The 18,131-nt window shown below is 40.5% G+C and overlaps 1 protein-coding gene across 1 annotated transcript in view; it reads right to left on the bottom strand.

Annotated features, from left to right (window-relative positions):
- Nucleotides 1-11,789, bottom strand: part of stab1 (stabilin 1) — a 68,352-nt gene extending 56,563 nt beyond the window's left edge. Inside the window, exons 1-11 of the mRNA XM_023416129.2 lie at nucleotides 11,202-11,789; nucleotides 7,974-8,101; nucleotides 7,222-7,337; nucleotides 4,794-4,879; nucleotides 4,418-4,487; nucleotides 4,131-4,226; nucleotides 3,125-3,238; nucleotides 2,522-2,709; nucleotides 1,737-1,873; nucleotides 1,426-1,553; nucleotides 744-820 (exon numbers count right to left, since the gene is read on the bottom strand). Coding sequence (XP_023271897.1) covers nucleotides 744-820; nucleotides 1,426-1,553; nucleotides 1,737-1,873; nucleotides 2,522-2,709; nucleotides 3,125-3,238; nucleotides 4,131-4,226; nucleotides 4,418-4,487; nucleotides 4,794-4,879; nucleotides 7,222-7,337; nucleotides 7,974-8,101; nucleotides 11,202-11,249 — 1,188 coding nt within the window. The 5' untranslated portion in view covers nucleotides 11,250-11,789. The remainder of the gene's footprint in view (nucleotides 1-743; nucleotides 821-1,425; nucleotides 1,554-1,736; nucleotides 1,874-2,521; nucleotides 2,710-3,124; nucleotides 3,239-4,130; nucleotides 4,227-4,417; nucleotides 4,488-4,793; nucleotides 4,880-7,221; nucleotides 7,338-7,973; nucleotides 8,102-11,201) is intronic.
- Between the last annotated feature and the right edge of the window lie 6,342 nt (nucleotides 11,790-18,131).

Below are 18,131 nucleotides of genomic sequence, written 5' to 3' on the forward strand. Positions count from 1 at the left end.
GAATCACATTTCTACGTGCAGGTATGAGAGAGCTGGGTGACTCAGAAAAAAGGTGAAATTTTGTAGAAAAAAGGTGAAATTTTGTAGAAAAAAGGTGAAATTTTGTGGGTTTTTAAAGAAAATTCCAAAGCATTTCTAATGCATTATTTATTCCCAGTATTTTGGGAATAACTTTGGGAAAAATTGGAATTTTAACACCAAAAGTCATAGCACCTCTCTCGGGATCAAGACGCACGTTTTGATGTATAGTACCGGGTTTTTCTCAAGGCTGCGGGACGAGTTATGCGCCACAATTTGGCGGAAGAATAATAATAAGTATGAGGAATATCAAAAGATGTTTAGTGCCATGGGGCTCCTCTCAGCTATTCTAGCTGTAGAGGAGTGCCTCGGAGCGGAGCACCCTTGGCACTGAATGTAAATTTGACTCGTTAATCCCAAACTTCACAGAGTTAGATGACAGACTGAGAGAGAGAGAGAGTCTGGCAAAGGTTACTATTGGGAGCATTTTTCAGACAAAAGACCAATTAAGAGTTGGGGACAAGAGCTGATTTTGGGTTCAGTGGTTTAGGTTGTGGTTAGAGTTGTGATGGGATGGATGAAGGTGTAAATTATATGTATTATCACTGGACACTCTTTGTTTTATCATCTGCTGACGCTGATGATTTACAAGGCCTCGCTATAACTAGGTAGATGGTACAGACAGTTGACCTATAGTCAGACAGTCGGACAGACAGGTGACCTACAGTTAGAGGTCGTGACATCAGGGGGATGAAAGCTGTGAACGGTCCATTGTGACTCAGCAGCAGCAAACAGCCTTTCTCTGCAACACACACACACACACACACACACACACACACACACACACACACACACACACACACACATACACCAAAGGTCAAAGGTCACAGCAAAGAAACAAAACACCACCACAAAATAACAACAATTTACATTAGTGCGAGGCATACAGAACATGTAGTCAGCAGTCTAAAACAAAACACACACTGGAGTCCTGTGAAGAGAGAGTTTGTATAGTTAGTGTCATGTGCTCAGTGCAGTTTATGCAAACATCAGTAAACACAGCTTAAGAAATGTGGTTAACTGTTTCATTTTTTTATTGAATATAAAAGATTTATCATCTTAAGATCTGTTAATAATAACGCTTAGTCGAAACTTTTAATTTACAGTAATGTTAAAAACATAATCTTTGTTTCCACCATGGAGGGGAATCATTATCATATTGCTGGTTTAGTTCATGAATTTACAATTTTAGCTCTACAGTAATTGTGCTTTCCAAAGCAGAATAATTAATGGTCTTTTATTATCTTTTGATTAAAACTGAATTTCAATTGAGCCAGTGATTAACACCTCTGACAAAGCACAGTACATATCAAACATATTTTACTGTGAATTTCTTGTTTTTTTTACCGAACAGGGCGACGGCTTCGGTAAGATTTTCTCTCTGGCTTCCAGTCCTGCCAAGCTCAATAAGCTGCTCCATCAGGTTACCATAGCAACGGCGGCCATCGCCGATCTGACCTGCCTCACACACACACCTGAAAGAGAAGGGGTTGGGGGGGGGGGACTAATTATACTACAATACACACACATACTGTACAAACTAACAGGGAGCTGAAGATATAGAGATGAACTGTGTCTCACATCAGCTGTTACTTTAGACCTGGCTCTAGTTCTGTATCCAGGCATAAGGACAAATAGACAGTGTTTGTGTGTCTGACCTGGGTTGTCCGTCCAGTTCAGTCTGACAGACAGCTGTGGGGTCACAGGTGTCTGCAGAGCAAGCAGAAACCAGCTGACAGCCAAACTCGGGACTGCCACCTATAGGGGACATTCCTGACATACACTCACAGCTGGACTGAGAGCAGACAGACAGAAACAGACAGAGACAGACAGAGACAGACAGAGACAGACAGACACAGAGACAGACAGACAGAGACAGACAAACACAGAGACAGACACAGAGACAGACAGAGACAGACACAGAGATAGACAGAGAGACAGACACAGAGACAGACAGACACAGAGATAGACAGAGAGAGACAGAGACAGACAGAGAGACAGATAGAGAAAGACACAGAGAGAGACAGACACAGAGACAGACACAGAGAGAGACAGACACAGAGAGAGACAGACAGAGACAGACAGAGAGACAGACAGAGACAGACAGACACAGAGACAGACAGAGAGACAGACAGACAGAGACAGACAAACACAGAGACAGACAGAGATGGACAGAGACAGACAGAGACAGACACAGAGAGAGACAGACACAGAGAGACAGACACAGAGAGACAGACAGACAGAGACAGACAGACAGAGACAGACACAGAGAGAAAGACAGACACAGAGTTTTTTATTTGGGTTGTAATTGTAATCCAGACTCTCCTGAATGTTTGTTCTGACATCATCTCTCTGTGCCGTTGTTTCTGGTTCTAATCAAGGACACGTTTTGTTGTTGACGTCTCTCTCCATCTGCGTCTGGTCCTGGCTCTGATCTCCTCACCTTGTTGGGTCCTTTAAAGACACAGATGGTGGAGTTGATGGGACATCCTCCATTGTTGTCGGAGCAAGGGTTTCTGGGTACACAGATCCTGCCGTCACCCTGGTAGTCGGGCTTACAGACGCAGCTGACCTTTGACCCCTGCGAGGAGCACTGGGCGTTGACGTCACAGTCCTTCGGTGAACAAATAGCTGAACAGGAAAGTGAAGAGTCCAGATGAGACACAAAGATAATTAACTCTTGTTTTTAGTTTTATTTCAATGAACTGAAAAAATTATTTCTAAAAAAAGCGATAGGAGGTATAGGAACCGGTTCTGGTTCTGGTTCTGGTCCCAATCATTTATTAAACATGTTTCATGTTCCTGTCCTAATTCTCGTTCTGTATCTCGACAGCAAAAGAGAGACTGTCGACCTGTCGCTCTAGGGAGAGAAGAACCGGTCTGTGTCTGAAATCTCTTCCTCAGCGAAGCTAAGCTGAACTCCAGGTTTGGCTAACATCAGCATGCTAACACAAAACTGGACTAAAGGACCAACAGACCGAAAGTAAAAGCAGTGTTCAAATCAAACAGAGAAATCAGAGATGACTGCGTGGAGCTGTGTGTTTACTTGCGCATTTGCCCTGTGCCATCTTCCTGTACCCGGGCAAGCATTCACAGTCGGCCGTGTCTCCCTCTCCTTTACAGAACGAGTAGGGGCTGCAGTTACTGCACCTGGCGCTCACTGCCGACGACACAAACACAACAGCAGCTCATGCAAACATCATACAGACAGCAAACAGGTACCGGTAAATAAATGCAATGTGTGTCACCTTGAGTCTCATTAGTTGACACCCGGATAACAAGACCCCCCCCCACCCCCACCCCACAGTTTAAAATCCTTCATGGTCCCCTTCCTTTAACTGTTTCAGTTTGATGTGACGCACTAAAATCTAGTGTCCTATGACGGTCTAGCTGCCAAAGTCCGGTCAGTTCAGCTGATACTGTCATCTAGTCGCCTTTAACTGTTGCTGTGAGCTCCCAAAGCAGCAACAAGCGCTTTGTGCCCAGTTTCATGTAATCATCTAGTTGGTGGAGCTTGAAGGGGCCGTATGCAGCCTGAAAGGGAGATCTGCAGGCACTACTCAGGGCTGGAAAAGCTCCTGTAACCTCCTCTGCTTGTTTTGTGTGGGGGAAAAAAATGTGATCCCCTATTTTGATTGAGAGGAGTAAATTTAATTTACTCCTACAAGCGCAGAACTGAATATCAATCAGAGATGAGATGTTTATCCTTTCAGTACAGAGGCAAATAAAACATCATCTATCATTACATGTTCTTTGTCAATTACGCTAATTATTTTCAGTGTGGATATTGAATTAATAATACAGCTATTTCCATAGCTTGGCTAACTCTACCAGCCGAGCCTCGACTACCATTAATACTGTGGACACTTTCATACATTATTTACTACGTTGATGTAAATGCAGGAAACAGCATTCACATAGTTTTCAGTAGTACTTCTGTGTTTTGATTCTGTGAGTAAAGCACCAGTTACCCAATAATCCCGACCCAATAACATGCAACAATACAGTCTGATATAGCCTCATATGGTTTATGTAATCTATCATGCTCTTACCTTGGTCACAGCGCTTCCCAGTGTACGGTGGTTGACACAAACACTGTCCATCACCCTCTGGACCTTTATTACACACTCCGTGCACACAGTCACACTCTGCACAGACACATTGACAGGCAGTATCAGTTTATGAAACAGCTGTACGACGTTCTTGCAGCTATTAAACATAATCTTCCAATGTGGAGGTATATTTTCTACTTTGTGTTTTCTTCTCTTTGACTGAAGACATGACCCCCCCATCTTTTTTTTTTTTTAGAGGTCAGAGGTCATGAAGTTAGAGCACCTACCTTTATCACACTTTTCTCCAAACGCGTTCTGATTCTTACACTCCTGACAGGCAAAGCCGGAGAATCCGTCCTAGAAGGAGAAGGTTTTGTTTTTTTATGACTGGTAGTTTCTGTTTTGCAATATCGCCCCAACAAAAAAACAAAACCTAAATATGTTCTTCCCCAGTGTCCCCCTCCCCACCCAAACACACAGAAGAAACAGGGAGAGGCTGACCAACATAAAGCCAAAGTGGTCAAGTGTCTCAGTTAGGAATACTAATGTCATCAGTGCTAATGTTTATTTAAGGGCACAGTCCCCTACAAAGACTTAAACAATACTGATCTCTTCACTCCTTAACAAACAGGTAGGACAGTCACAGACAGGCAGGATACTAACATCACAGACGCAGGTCCCGTTGCCAAGGTCTCCGTCCAGACAGGCTCCGTGAAAGTTACAGGTCTTCCCTGACCAGCTGGGACAGGCTGCAGACAGACAGACAGACAGACAGACAGACAGACAGACAGACAGACAGACAGACAGACAGACAGACAAAGTGCATGGAAAGATGGAGAGACAAGTGATTAAGTGTGTGTCATTCCAGCTTCTGTTAAGGCTCCTACACACTGTGTGAATACAGCCACCGTGCATGTTCACGTCATGTCAGACTGCATGAGATGATCTGATAAAGTCTTGGTCTTAATCTGTGTCACTCTGTGGGAGATCAGTTTTGATTGCATGTCAAACTGTGAGATGAACATCTGATGAATCACAGCACTACAGCTTAAAGAGCGACGAGTCATCCTCGACTGTCATCCATCTGCACCTAAAAATCAGGTCCTTTTCCCAATCAGCTGATTTTTTTAACATAATTGAAAAATGGCACATGCAGTGTAAGTCTGTTAGTGGATATTTTACTTTTTTATTGTTTGTTTGTGTGGAAATGAGTAAATAAAATCTTATTTATAACTTATTTATTACCACTGAATTTTTTTGTATTGAAATATTTTACGTTAATCGATGTGACATGTATTTGCTTCTTTGAAATTCATTTTATTTTATGTTTCAGGGACACAGCTGATGATTATTGTCATTGTTGATCATTTATTTTTTAATCGTTTCATGCATGAAATATCAAAAGGACAGTGAAAAAACATCACAACTGTGAAGAATCCAAGGTGACGTCTTTAAATGTCTTGTTTTGTCCAAAACCAAGCGCTTTCAGTTTCCTGTCATACATGACAAGATAAACTGCAAATCCCACTTTGTTCAAACTTAACCTGAAAATATGTCAGTTTTTATTCTTACTTTGTTTGCTTGAAAAGTGAGTATAACAATCAATCATTATTAAAATATATATATAAAATATTATTTGCCTATTGATCGACTGACTGATTGATCAATCTACTTATAAAATCGAACAATGACTTAACTGATTAATTAATTCTGAAAATGGCAGATTTATTTTCAAACATCTAATTGACAGTTTGTTTCAGCTCTAAAACATTTAGATGAGCAAAATATTTAAATTCTAAAAATACAGTGGGATTTAAATTTCCCATTAAGTTTTCAGCAGTGGTTAAATGTCACAATTACATATTGACTTGTTTCCGAGAACAGAATGATTACAAATATTATTTCTCTTCATACATTGCAAAGACTTTAACTGTTAAGGGGCGCTGTAGCTGTAGGAAGGTGATTGGTTGACTGACAGCTGTCTCAGCCTATCAGACTCAGCTGAGGAGGTCACATCAGCTCCGCTCTGCTTTTGACAATATTTATGTTTCCTCTGTCTTGTCTTGAAATCTCTGGGTGACAGACACTACAGGCTGACAGCTGATTGCCAGATGATAATGTGGTTGCCTAGCACCCAACAACAAAAAAACTCAGGGTCTTGTGAGGCTTCCCCGTGTAAATGAAATGTGTGACTGTTAGTTATTGCCTTAAATAAATAACACCTGTGCCGTGCGGTTGATTATACTGACACTGAAAACAGGCGATCACGGGGGCCGTTCGAGGAGACTGACACACATATCAGACCATGCGTACGTAATCATGTTCCAAAAGCTCAGTTTACCTCATCAACACTAAAAACATGTGGCCTCTGTTTTCAGATTCATCCACTCTGGAAACCATTTTTCTAAAAGCTTCTATTTTTTTGTTTTTGGGCAGAGAAAAAACGACAGAAAACAGCGATGGAGTAAAAAAAAGAAATCCGATGGGCTGTGTTATTGTGTATTAGAGGTGAGAAGATAAAATACACTCAGGCAGGTCAGTTTGACTCATACAGAGTGAAGGCTTATATCAGACACCCAAACACGGCACAGTAGAGTGCAATACAGGGAGATGAGATCCCAGTAGAAATCTGGTCCCGTTTCCCAGGAAAGAGATCGCAGGACGTTTTGCTTGTGTGTGTTCGTCCATCTGCATGTTCTGCTTTTAAGAGGGAGTGTTTTTGTCCTACAAATATGACCAAATATTCTTAAGAAAAATTAAGGATTATCATCAGAAAATAAGAATAAACGTAATCGTACGATTTATTATCAGCAGTAATGTTATAATTAATTTGAACTAAATTTAAAGACATGTATTCTTCAAGCGAAATTATTTATAATATAAATATTATAAATTATTTTAAATCACAGGAAAACCTTCGATCTTCCTCGACAGAAGCTCATAAAATCATGAGCAGGGATCATTTCATTCCCCATCTCCACGATCTCCAGGTAAACAGCAGAATCATACCATTCATGTGACAAAATAAACTACCATGAGTGCGTGTGTGTGCGTGTGCATGTGTGTGTGTGTGTGTGCATGTGTGTCTTACAGAGACACAGCGGTCCCCAGTGCTGTGGGCAGCACTGTGGCTGCATGAACCTCTTCACACAGATGTGCTGACATCCATCCAGCTCCATCTCTGTGCCGCCGATCTGCACCACGTAACTGCAGCACACGAGGGAACATGAGGTGAAGAAGCTGTTTCATTCACACCACATAATACTACCACTGCTACTACATCCGTGACACAGTCATGGAGTTCAGGTCTGTGTGTGTGTGTGTGTGTGTGTGTAGGAGAAAACAAGCATTCACTGCTTTGATGAACTGTGGATATGTAACCTGGTAGCAGCGGTGGATGAAGAATACAGATGCTTTACTGACTGACACTGTATTATACAACACATTATTAGATTATTATTATTTTTATGTAACCACAGTTTCACTGCTGTAGCTCGTAGAGGTGGAGCTCGTTTAAATACTTTATATACAGTTAGCTAGTTCAGTCCGGTGGGTCCAAACACAAATCTGTATTGTATTTTTTTAACTTTGAGCAGAATGTGAAACCGTGCGAGAGGTTTAGAGTGGGAATGTCTCTAGTGGAACTGCTAACAACTCGTAGACATCTGAAATGTGACGAGGGGCCTCAGCTACACGCTGCTTTCAAGGTCATAAGCCAAAAGGTTGGAAATCTTAATCCGATAGATACATACATTTGATAAAAGTATTAAATAAAATAAGTTAAAGTAGAGTAACTCCACTCATTTACTTCCAACTATAATACATATCCTGGCTGGTATGTACCTGCAGTTGGCGGTGCCCACTCTGCTGAAGGTGTGGGGACAGCTGCTTCTGACAGCTGCGGCACAGGAAGTGCAGGAGGTGTACACATCCATCCTCTGTGAGATATCACATCGACCAGGAGGAGGAGTCTGAGGGAACAGAGGAGATGTGTGACCGCACAGCAGCAAGCAAGCACATGATACTTGAACTGAAGTCTACACTCATCTGTCACGTGAAGAGGACTCAAAAACATTTTCAGGAAAAATCTGAGACCTTGAAAAGTAACAGTAACTGTGTGAGCAGTATTTTAATGTTGCAGCTGGTTGAGGTGGAGCTATATTTAACTACTGTGTATACTGTTTGGCAATTTTATAAGAATGAATCACATCTTATTTGTTGATTATACGTTTTGCATGTAAAACTTTAACCTGAATAGTAACTAGTAAGTTCATTTGTAAAACAAATATAGTGAAGTAAAATGTAGAATATCTCCCTATGAAATGTAGAGGAGTATTAATATGAATTGGTGTAAAATGGAAACACTTAAATAAATTACATAAAAGATATTTAAGATCTACACACAACACAGTTAGTTTCAGTAGTGGGGGTTCTCCTGATGTTATAAGGAAGGCTGTTATACACGATGTAACCCCCCCGAGTTTCAGCCTGAGCTGCAGAGCAGCCAACAGATTTAGGTCAGAAGACCTCAGCTACATTAAGGGTTTTAAAGTAGCAGTACAGCTGTACTGTAGTTGAAGAGCAAGGTTATTTGTCGAACAAAATCTAATAAAAAAAACCCCAAAACAATTCAAAGTGTTTTATAGAGCGAAAAACTGATGAAAATAAATTGTAGTTTAGTTTTGTGTGGCATGCTGCCTGCATCTGTGTTACAAGACGAAGAGTCTGCAGACCTGCGAGCATCTCTGTGAGGCGGCAGAGTCGTGCTTTGAGATAAGTGCTAATGTCAGTAAGCTAACATGCAGTTCATCTGAGCCTCTGCATCTGAGGCTGATGGAAATCATATTAGTTTTTATTATTTTGTCATAAACCAAAACATTGGACAAACAGTTTGGCCTGATGACTGTGTTAGATGAACAATCAGTGGACCACAAATGACGACTTCATCATAAAGAGGACAAAGTGTGTGTATCATATTCAATGGCAATCCATCCAGCTGTTGCTGAGACATTTGACGTAAAAAGAGGAAACGTCAAGGAATCACTAACGTCATTGAGATTCATCACCATGGTACCATGAATATCTGAACACACCGTGAAGGCAACCCATCCAACGGTGGCCAATAGCACCAACGTGTTGGACTGACCCCGGCCAACACCCCCGACCATAGAGGCACTTCACCAGCATGTTTAAAAATGTCCATGATGTAACCAATGGATGGACTTAGTTGTTTTATTATCTACAAGAAAGCATCAGAATAATCAAGTCTGCTGGTGATAAGCAACATGCACTCGTGTCTCTGTATCAGCCTGGAGAGACAGAGGGAATCTCTTCTGAGTGATTATTTTGTCACATTTCTGATGCGAGCTTCAAAATCGAGGTCAGAATGAACGATAACACTGAGCTTTAAGATTTGTCGTTTGACGTAACTGCATGAACATGTTGGCATTTAGTGGCTCTCTCTGGTCCTGTACTGATTCGACTGTTCACCTTCACACTCTGTATTTCAGTAAGCCCCAGTGTGAGCCTCTAATGAGGTCACTGGTTTTATGAATGAGTTTTTTTTTTGTGTTGGTGATTATATTTGAGTCACAGAAATACGCAGAAAATAGGGCAGGAAGTGACAAAGCATTTTCTCCCAGGTGAGACGCTGAGACTCGACTCAGTTCACAGAGTGACTTCAAAACATCAGCCCTGAGCTGTGAGGAACATTTGAGATTTGGGGACACTATTGGGTGACGTTACAAAATCAGGAAATGTATGTGTAAGTAATTGATCAAAATATCAACTTACTAGCAACCAAAATAATTAACTCTAATTTTAACAAAGCGGAGCAGCAAAGAGACACTGTGGTGATGATTTCCTGGATCAGCTCCACACACAGTGAATAACGGACAGACTGGGATTCTACAACAACAGCCAAGCTGGTTTTACTGGGAATCCTTTTTAATGGAAGATTCACACCTCAAATCAAAATCACTCTGTTCACAATGACTGACAAAAACAAACCAGCTCAACGTCAGCTGACAAAATCTAAACAGTTTCACCTGTTGGTCGACCCAGAGTCAGTTGAATGCCACATTTTAGAAATGTGTTTTATGGTGGATTGGACTTGGCAGAGGAAGCTGCATGTCCTCAACTGAAGAATATCAGTTTTGTCCAGGTGAGGAACACCTGTCCATCTCCAGCTTGACCAGCAATCTGCTGCTCAGTGAAGGACTGAGGGTCAGATGTGCTTTACAAATACAGTGACATTTTAGAGGCAGCATTAATGTCATGTCACGTAAAATCAATGTGCAGACATAAATGAAAGCATCACATTTGGCACAGACAGTCATGGCCCTCAGGGGATGGACCATAATGACTGCGGTGATCCCTATGGGTGATCCCCTGGCTTTCCCTCGAGCACCACCAGCAGGTCAAACACACAGTCGTGTTCCCCTCAGGATCAATTGTAATAACTGGCGATCTTCTGACCATCATCGGGTTGAAATTTAAATTCATCACTGAACACCTGCAAAATTACATTCCCGCCATCCTTAGTTGCACTCTGTGTTTAGTGCTAATTAGGAAATGTTAGTATGCCAACACACTAAATTAAGCATAAATTGCAAGATAAATATGGCTGCAGTTATATGTGCTTAACTACAGCCTCACAGAGACTCTTACTAATGAGTCTGATCCTTTCTAGGGACGAAAAGTCAGGATATCAGGTCAAGATCCAGGTCTGGGTCTCATGTGAGTCTCCCAACATGCAGGAAGCAACCTCATAAATCCATTATTATGTCAGGCCTTCACTTTACCCCTTAAATTTTCACCTAATGGAAAAGCTAGAGTCAACTAGCTAGAGTCTACATGACCCATAACTTTTCATTCATTCAGTGACCAAAAGTGGGATTAGGGTCTGTACAGTTGAACACAAATGCTCTCTGAGTTCAGGCTCCGGAAGGAAAACAATGAGTGGTGTCATTGTATTTAACAGAGTCAAGCAATCTACTTATAATTTAAAAATCTAAAGAGAATAAACAGGTGATATAGTATCTCAGTGTAATGGAGTTGGAAGTGTGTTACCTCTTGCAATGAAGTTTGCACGCAGAGCAGCAGCAGTAACAGAAGCATGGCTAAAAGTGTCACATCCAGGGGGAAATATATATCCACCGACCCAGCGTCCTCCTCGGTCAATAGTAAAAAAAAATCAGTAGAAAAAGTAGAGAATGTGTCCAGATTGTGAGATCTTACCCTAGTTTTCTCCTCTCATATCTAGACTGAACCTCGAGCACAACCTGCTGTATTAGCTACAGGAAAAAACACACATATAACAACATCCTCTGTGCAAGGACAACAAAACTATCAGAAAACAATAGACTCGTATTCCAGCAGTAATGAGTGTAAGAAAACTCAAAGCTACCTGCTGTTACACGGAAAAACTAAGATAACTACTTAAAATGTGAAAAAAATTAAAAAATAACAAATACAGGGTGGATCCAGGCAGCGCTCTTATTATCAGCAGTGTTCTTGACTCATTTGCAATCTGAAGGCAACAATCCCTGTTATGTGAGACCTAACAAACAAATAACAACTAACAAATTAACTCTCAGCTTAGTGTCCGGTAAGGCAGAGAGCAGCTAGAGAGGCTGGAGCGACTGCTGGCGTCATGTCTTTTCCTCTCTAATCTAGAAAAAAGAAAGAAAAAAAAACAACAGAAACTGGCAGCTCCTGGAACCTCCCAGCAGAGGTCATCTCCTCCTACTGCTCCCCTCGTAGTAACACAACAGTACTTGTAGTAACAGTTATAGCACTGATAAAGGGGAGCTAGCAGCTGTAACAGTAGCACATTTCAGTCACAATAGCAATGTTAGCAGCAGTATACAGTTGCAGCAGAAGTATATTAACTTAATCAAAAACAAAGTCACTACTCCCTTCTGTCCATCTCCAACCTCCAGAGCTCTGAACTCTCTACCTGGACTACAGCACCTATAGGCCCCCAACCTTGGAGCCAGGACCCACGAAGGGCTCACAAGATAATCAGCAAAGTAAGGAAATAGGATTTTTTAAAAAAACATTATAGATGCATGTAATATTGGTTATTTTTCTGACTTTTCATGAAACTTCAATTCAAATCATTTGAATGAAACAATCAGAGAGGAGAACGTCCTTCAGGTTGACCATCACAGATAAACCTGACCTGTGAGAAGGGATGACATGGTTATAAAGGCTCATCTGCTGGGAACCACTCACCAAGACCACACAATAGATGGCCTGACTACACACACACACACACACACACACACACCCACACACACACCTGCATATGTTTTCATATATTTGTGTATATATCATTTATGAGTCATACATATATCTACATACATTCAATGACTGCTTTATCAGTTACACCTGCACAATCCAATATATTTATAATCTATAAACTTTACTGTTATGATGCCAATAATGTGCATTTTATTGACAGTCATGGAGGCGTTCATTCATTTATACTGTACGCTTCAGCGCTGAGGTCATTGGAAGTGATGGTGTTTTACTAGACTACATTATATTCAGAGGTGTTTCTAATATTCTGATCCGCTCCTGAATGTGAACAAGGGAGGACAAAGTTGTTTATAACATACAAAGTAATTAAAAAGATTTTAAAATGTCAGTTTTAAATTACTAAGGCAGTGTAGTAGATTGTATTGTTGTACTATATTACACAGTTCACCACCGTAAACACTAATCCTTTGTCTCAAACTGATGACGACCCAGTTACCTCCCACCTTTGCAAGAGTAGTTACGGTAAACAGGAGTTTATTTTGTAGCACGATTACAAAGTTTCAAACACCAAAGTTGACACAAAAGTTCACTGCACAGAGTTCAGTTAGAAATACAGTATGAACCTGGAGCAGCCAGAGGAACAGTCACAGAAAACACACCGACCTTTGGTTTTAATCACTCTGGTTTATCACTTTAAAGCTGTTTTCAGAACAACTCTTCAAATAAAGATTAGTTCATGTTTGTCAGATATAAACCGCTCACTGGATTTGTTTCTTGGGCTTGTTCTAGATTTTATTGGATTTTTATTTATCGATTGATCTGCCAATTATTTCAAGATTGATTGATTCATGTCTTCATTTTGTTTGGCTTTGGAATTTCCTAAAATGTGAGTCTATATCTCTAAATATCTTGTTTTGTCCAATTAATAGAGGAGGAAACCCAAATCTTAAAAAATAAAATAAAATAAATCAATTCAACAATTAATCAATTATTATAACAGATTCATTTTTTTATATTTACTAATGGTTTCAGCTCTAGATATATTACTTCTCTTTATTATCATAACCGTGGATTAAAGAAAACATTGCTTGGCTATTGCATTTGATAATTTTACCACATTTTCTGTTCATCTTTGGTAATTTACCTTTTCTCACTCACAGGTCGCCTACTGCTCACCAGAAAGTCTGATGACGGGAAATTTCTCTCTGAGCTGTAGCAGCAAGTTCGGTCAGGAGTTGTTACTGTTGCTGTGTGAAATAAAGCCTTCGAGACATGATGCAAATAAAGTGGCTGTATTGACAGAAAAAGAAAACTCTTTAATCACTGCTACGGCTAAATAATTGACTAGCAGGTAATATTATAATATTCTGGCCCTTATTATAAGGTCGACTCAAAACGAGAGAAAGAGTGGTTGTGAGAAATCTTCTTTCTTCCTTACAGGAAGTTTCGGGCGGAATTCCCCTCCTGGACGTCCCAGTGGGGCGGTGTGATTTGGACGGATTTCCTCGTCAGCTGACAACTGCTCGTTTGCTTCTAAGAATGAAAAGGAACAAATGTGAAATCTGAGTTCCTTTCCTGTTTTAATTTAGTTTGACTCGACGAACAGATGACAGGCCCAGCGAGGTGAGCCAGACCAGAGAGAGGGTCAAAGGTCAAACTGCATACCAACAGAACAATAGCAGGAAGCAGGCTGAAACTCAGGGGCTGACAGTAAACCACTATAGAAGTTTACTGCCTTGCTCACTGGCTCTCCAGCAGTAGATTTTTATCTTTTTTATCTTCAACTTTTGAACTGTTTTGTCAAGCCTTCACAAATATCTGTTTTAAGCTTTATTAAAATAGAAAGAAATTTCAACATCAAGTCTTAAATTTGTTGGCTCAAAGCTTCAGAGTAACACTTACATGTACTGGGTTACTGGTGCTGGGTTATCAAGTTGGATGCAAACTGGTTGACAATGGAAAAACCTTTTAAAAAAGTTTTCTCTGCCATGGAAAAGTGTGGACAGCTGAGTCTGTTACACTGTGAGAGATACGATCGAGATATGATCGAGATACGATCGAGATACGATTACCAAACTTTTACAATTTCATGGCAATCTATCCGACAGTCGTCAAGACATTTCAGTCAGAGCTTCAATCAGTCTGGGAACCATGAATGTACAAAATCTGTACATAATTTCACAACAATCCCATTAATAATAGTGGAGATACGGATGATTCAGTCTGGACCAAAAAACAGACGGAGCAGCATTGCCATCAACGGAGACACGCCACTAAAAAATATTCAAAATCTAAACCCTGGGTGGAATTTGTTTGGAAAGTACAATGTTTGATGTAATAATAAGGCCTTTAAAAGAGGTGAAATGTGGACAGTTTTACATGAAGTCTGTATTTTACACATTAACATTACACAGAGAACGCGGACCGACAAAGACAGATTACTATTTGACAGCACGAGGCTTAATTCAGTGCTGCCAGAAACTACCGCAGACACGGACACGTTACAGGACAAGAGACCAAACAAGTTTCTTCCTCACAAAATTATATCACTTATATGTTTATGTTTAGACAACAGTGTGACAAAATTGCGTGCTGCTGACTATCTGATATTGCGTATGACTTAGATGTAGTTTGGTCTTGTGCTGTGATGAGGTCACATCTCTGTGTTGCCTTGACATTGTTTGATTAAGTCCATGTCAAATGAACCTAAAGAATTAAAACACTGCGTGAAGGACAGTATGATAATCATAATCTTTGAGTGTTGCATAATAACACCAACAAACACACACAGACAGACACACACACTGCTGACTCACTTAAAAAGTGAGAAAAACATTAATCAAGAGTAAAGAGAGAGAAACAGGAGCCTGAGCCAGAGGTCATGGGTATCTCTCGGCCCATGTCCCTGTGACCGTCTCAACCTCAACAAATACCTTCAATCAGCACTCTGGGCCGGAAAACAGCCGAGCAGACGAGAAAGACCATGAAAGATAAGAGGAAGTGAGAAAGGATTTACTATCAGTGTCACATCCCTTTGGTGTTCCCTGGTGTCTTTCTGCTGCAGCTGTTTACAAAATGACACTTAAACTGAACTCAACAGAACATCCAGATTAACTCAGGTACCATGAATTTGAATTTTCACCTTCACTGTGTTGGCAGTGGTTCTCCAGCTATGGGTTGACCTACCAGGCTGAAAAATGTGCAGTGGAACTAACAGTGAATTAATTAATCTCACTTAAATCATGTACAAAATAAAGACGACTTACCCTAAACTCCACGAGCCAGGTTCCTGGGAAGTCGTTGATTGAACCACACCTGTGTTTTTGATGCTAAACTGAACTGGCAGCTAATCTGAACCAAAGTTACAGCTGTAAAATTTAACTGTAAAACTGAGTAGAACCGAACAGTTTTAGCTAAAATTAACTGTTAGTTAACACGAGCCAAACTGTTACACCTGTCAGTGTTAGCTGTTAGCTAACCTGAATCCATTAGCTGTTAGCTAACCTGAACCAATTATCTGCTGCTAAAGTCAACTGTTGTACCTGTAAAACTGAACTGTTATCGAACCTGAACCAAACTGTTAAAGCTGCTAAAACAAAACTAGACAAGCTGAATTAAAAATCTGCTGCTAAACTGGACCAACTAACCTGAACAAAGGTTTCTGCTGTTAGCTGAACTGTTTACTGGCCTGAACCTGTCACTGCCAGTCTGACAGACAACTGTTAGCTAGCAAGATTAGCTGCTAACTACACTTAACCAAACAGTTTAAACTGCTAAACTGAACTGGACCGTCAACTAACCCAGACTAAGGTTCGTGCTGATAAACTGGAACATAAACTAACCTTTTCTACTGAACGGGGCCATTAGCTAATATGTGCCTGTTATAGTTGTTAATGTAAACAGTTTTAGCTAGTAAACTGAGCAGTTAAACCCTGGTAATTCACCCTGTGAGCTAACTTCATTTAAAAAAAAATAACAGACATAACAGTTTGCTGCTAAACTGGACCATTTGCAAACCTGACCCAATATCCCCAAGAGCTAAAAATCTCAGCTTAAAAGAACAGAAGATGGGGAGGCCGCTGCACCAGCTACGCCATGGGCTGTCACACCTCGGTACTCCTCCTTAAACTTCCTAAAGACAATTGAACTAGACTATACCAAAACAAAATCTGATAACTGACCTACCAGTGATCTCCAGCCCAAAACCAAAGTAATAAACTACAACAACAAAAACGCAACACTCTGGACCATACTGGGAAACAAAGGGCAATCTGGGGAGAGTAGTCCACCCCAAGCAGTGTGCAAGGCTGTCTCCTCGGGTCCCTCCTTTTCTCTTCTATCAAGTCATTAATTGCATTCAGTTGCTTCCCTCTTACAGGTAGAGGTGAGAGAGCGAGAGAGAGAAAAAAATAACCCCGCCAGCGGTGTGCAATAGTGCACATACAGGGCCGCATATAAAACTGTTAAATTGGAGCATTTCAGATAACCTGAACCAAAGGAGTCACAGGTCATTTTCAGATTGGGTACAATCTTTCTGACATCCCGTGGTTTCCTCTAGTTGCTCCAGTAACTTTATATGGAGGCCCAGGTTTTGCATTTCATACTAGAAATCCACTAAAGTGGAATCCACTAAATTTGTTATTTTAGTAACAGAAAATTTTAACTTTTTTTAAACTGCATTTGAATATGAGACTAACGATGATGATCAGCAACAATCCAACTTGTAAAGCTTAGAAAAGCTTCAAAAAATTCCTGATTACATGGAATCAGTTATTCAAACGATCTATCAATTGTGCTAACAGACGAATTTCAGCCAAATTCAATTCAAATATGTTGAGAAGTTAAATGAATATGCTGCTAACAAACTAATGAGACAAAAACACTACATGCTTTTGCCGAACAAACACTGTCCTCCAGAGTAGTTCCCAGTCTGACTGTTAGACCTGTTTGCTCTTGAAAATGCATTGTCATGTCGTCTTGGCTCAATGTCACTTTGCTCCAAACAGGAATCCTGTTTGGATCCAACCTCTCCGTGTGATAACGGTTCAGTTTTTTCTCTTTACATGAAAACTGTAGCTTCATTCAAATTGTTTCCCATTGGACAGGTGACCTACTGGAACCCACCGAACGCCAATCAGAGGTCAAATAGCCAGTTTTGCTGATCAAACATTTCCTGGTACAGTATCTCTGCCCTTGGGCCTGTTAAGTGTCCCCAAAAAGGAAATCAGTTGAACTTCATAACGAGCAGCTCCAACAGACAGGAAATAGAGGAAGTTGAATGAGTTGAAAGGTGGCATTGCGTTTCCTGTTGCTGAATCACCAAGTCATCAAAACCTCACTGAGCGGGTAGAGCGATGAACTGCTGACGAGAACGTTTGGTGAATTCTTTCTTTTCGTGTTTTTAAAATGTTTTTTGTGTCTTCTGAAAGACAGATGGTTCTCAACAGGGCTGAAGCTATAAGAGTTTAAAAATCGAAATCCCCAGCAACCTCCACTCAAAAATGTTCTAAAGTTTTCAATTGTCTAAATCTTTTGTATACTTTTTAATTTAGTTAGCGGTTCACTTATAAACTCTAAATCCTTTATTTTGTTGACCTAAAAGCAGTCAAGCAACGAGATGAAGTCTTTAAATACTGAAATCAGCCAAAAAATGCCGCAAGAAAAACATTTGAAGTACATGTCCTCAATGGTAGCTAAGGCCCTGCAGGAGACAAAAGGTTCTGCTTCACAAGGTTT

The sequence above is a fragment of the Seriola lalandi genome, unplaced genomic scaffold (genome assembly GCF_002814215.2).
Source record: "Seriola lalandi dorsalis isolate HSWRI2012SDOR001 ecotype SW California unplaced genomic scaffold, Sedor1 jcf7180002054561, whole genome shotgun sequence".
NCBI lineage: Eukaryota > Metazoa > Chordata > Actinopteri > Carangiformes > Carangidae > Seriola > Seriola lalandi.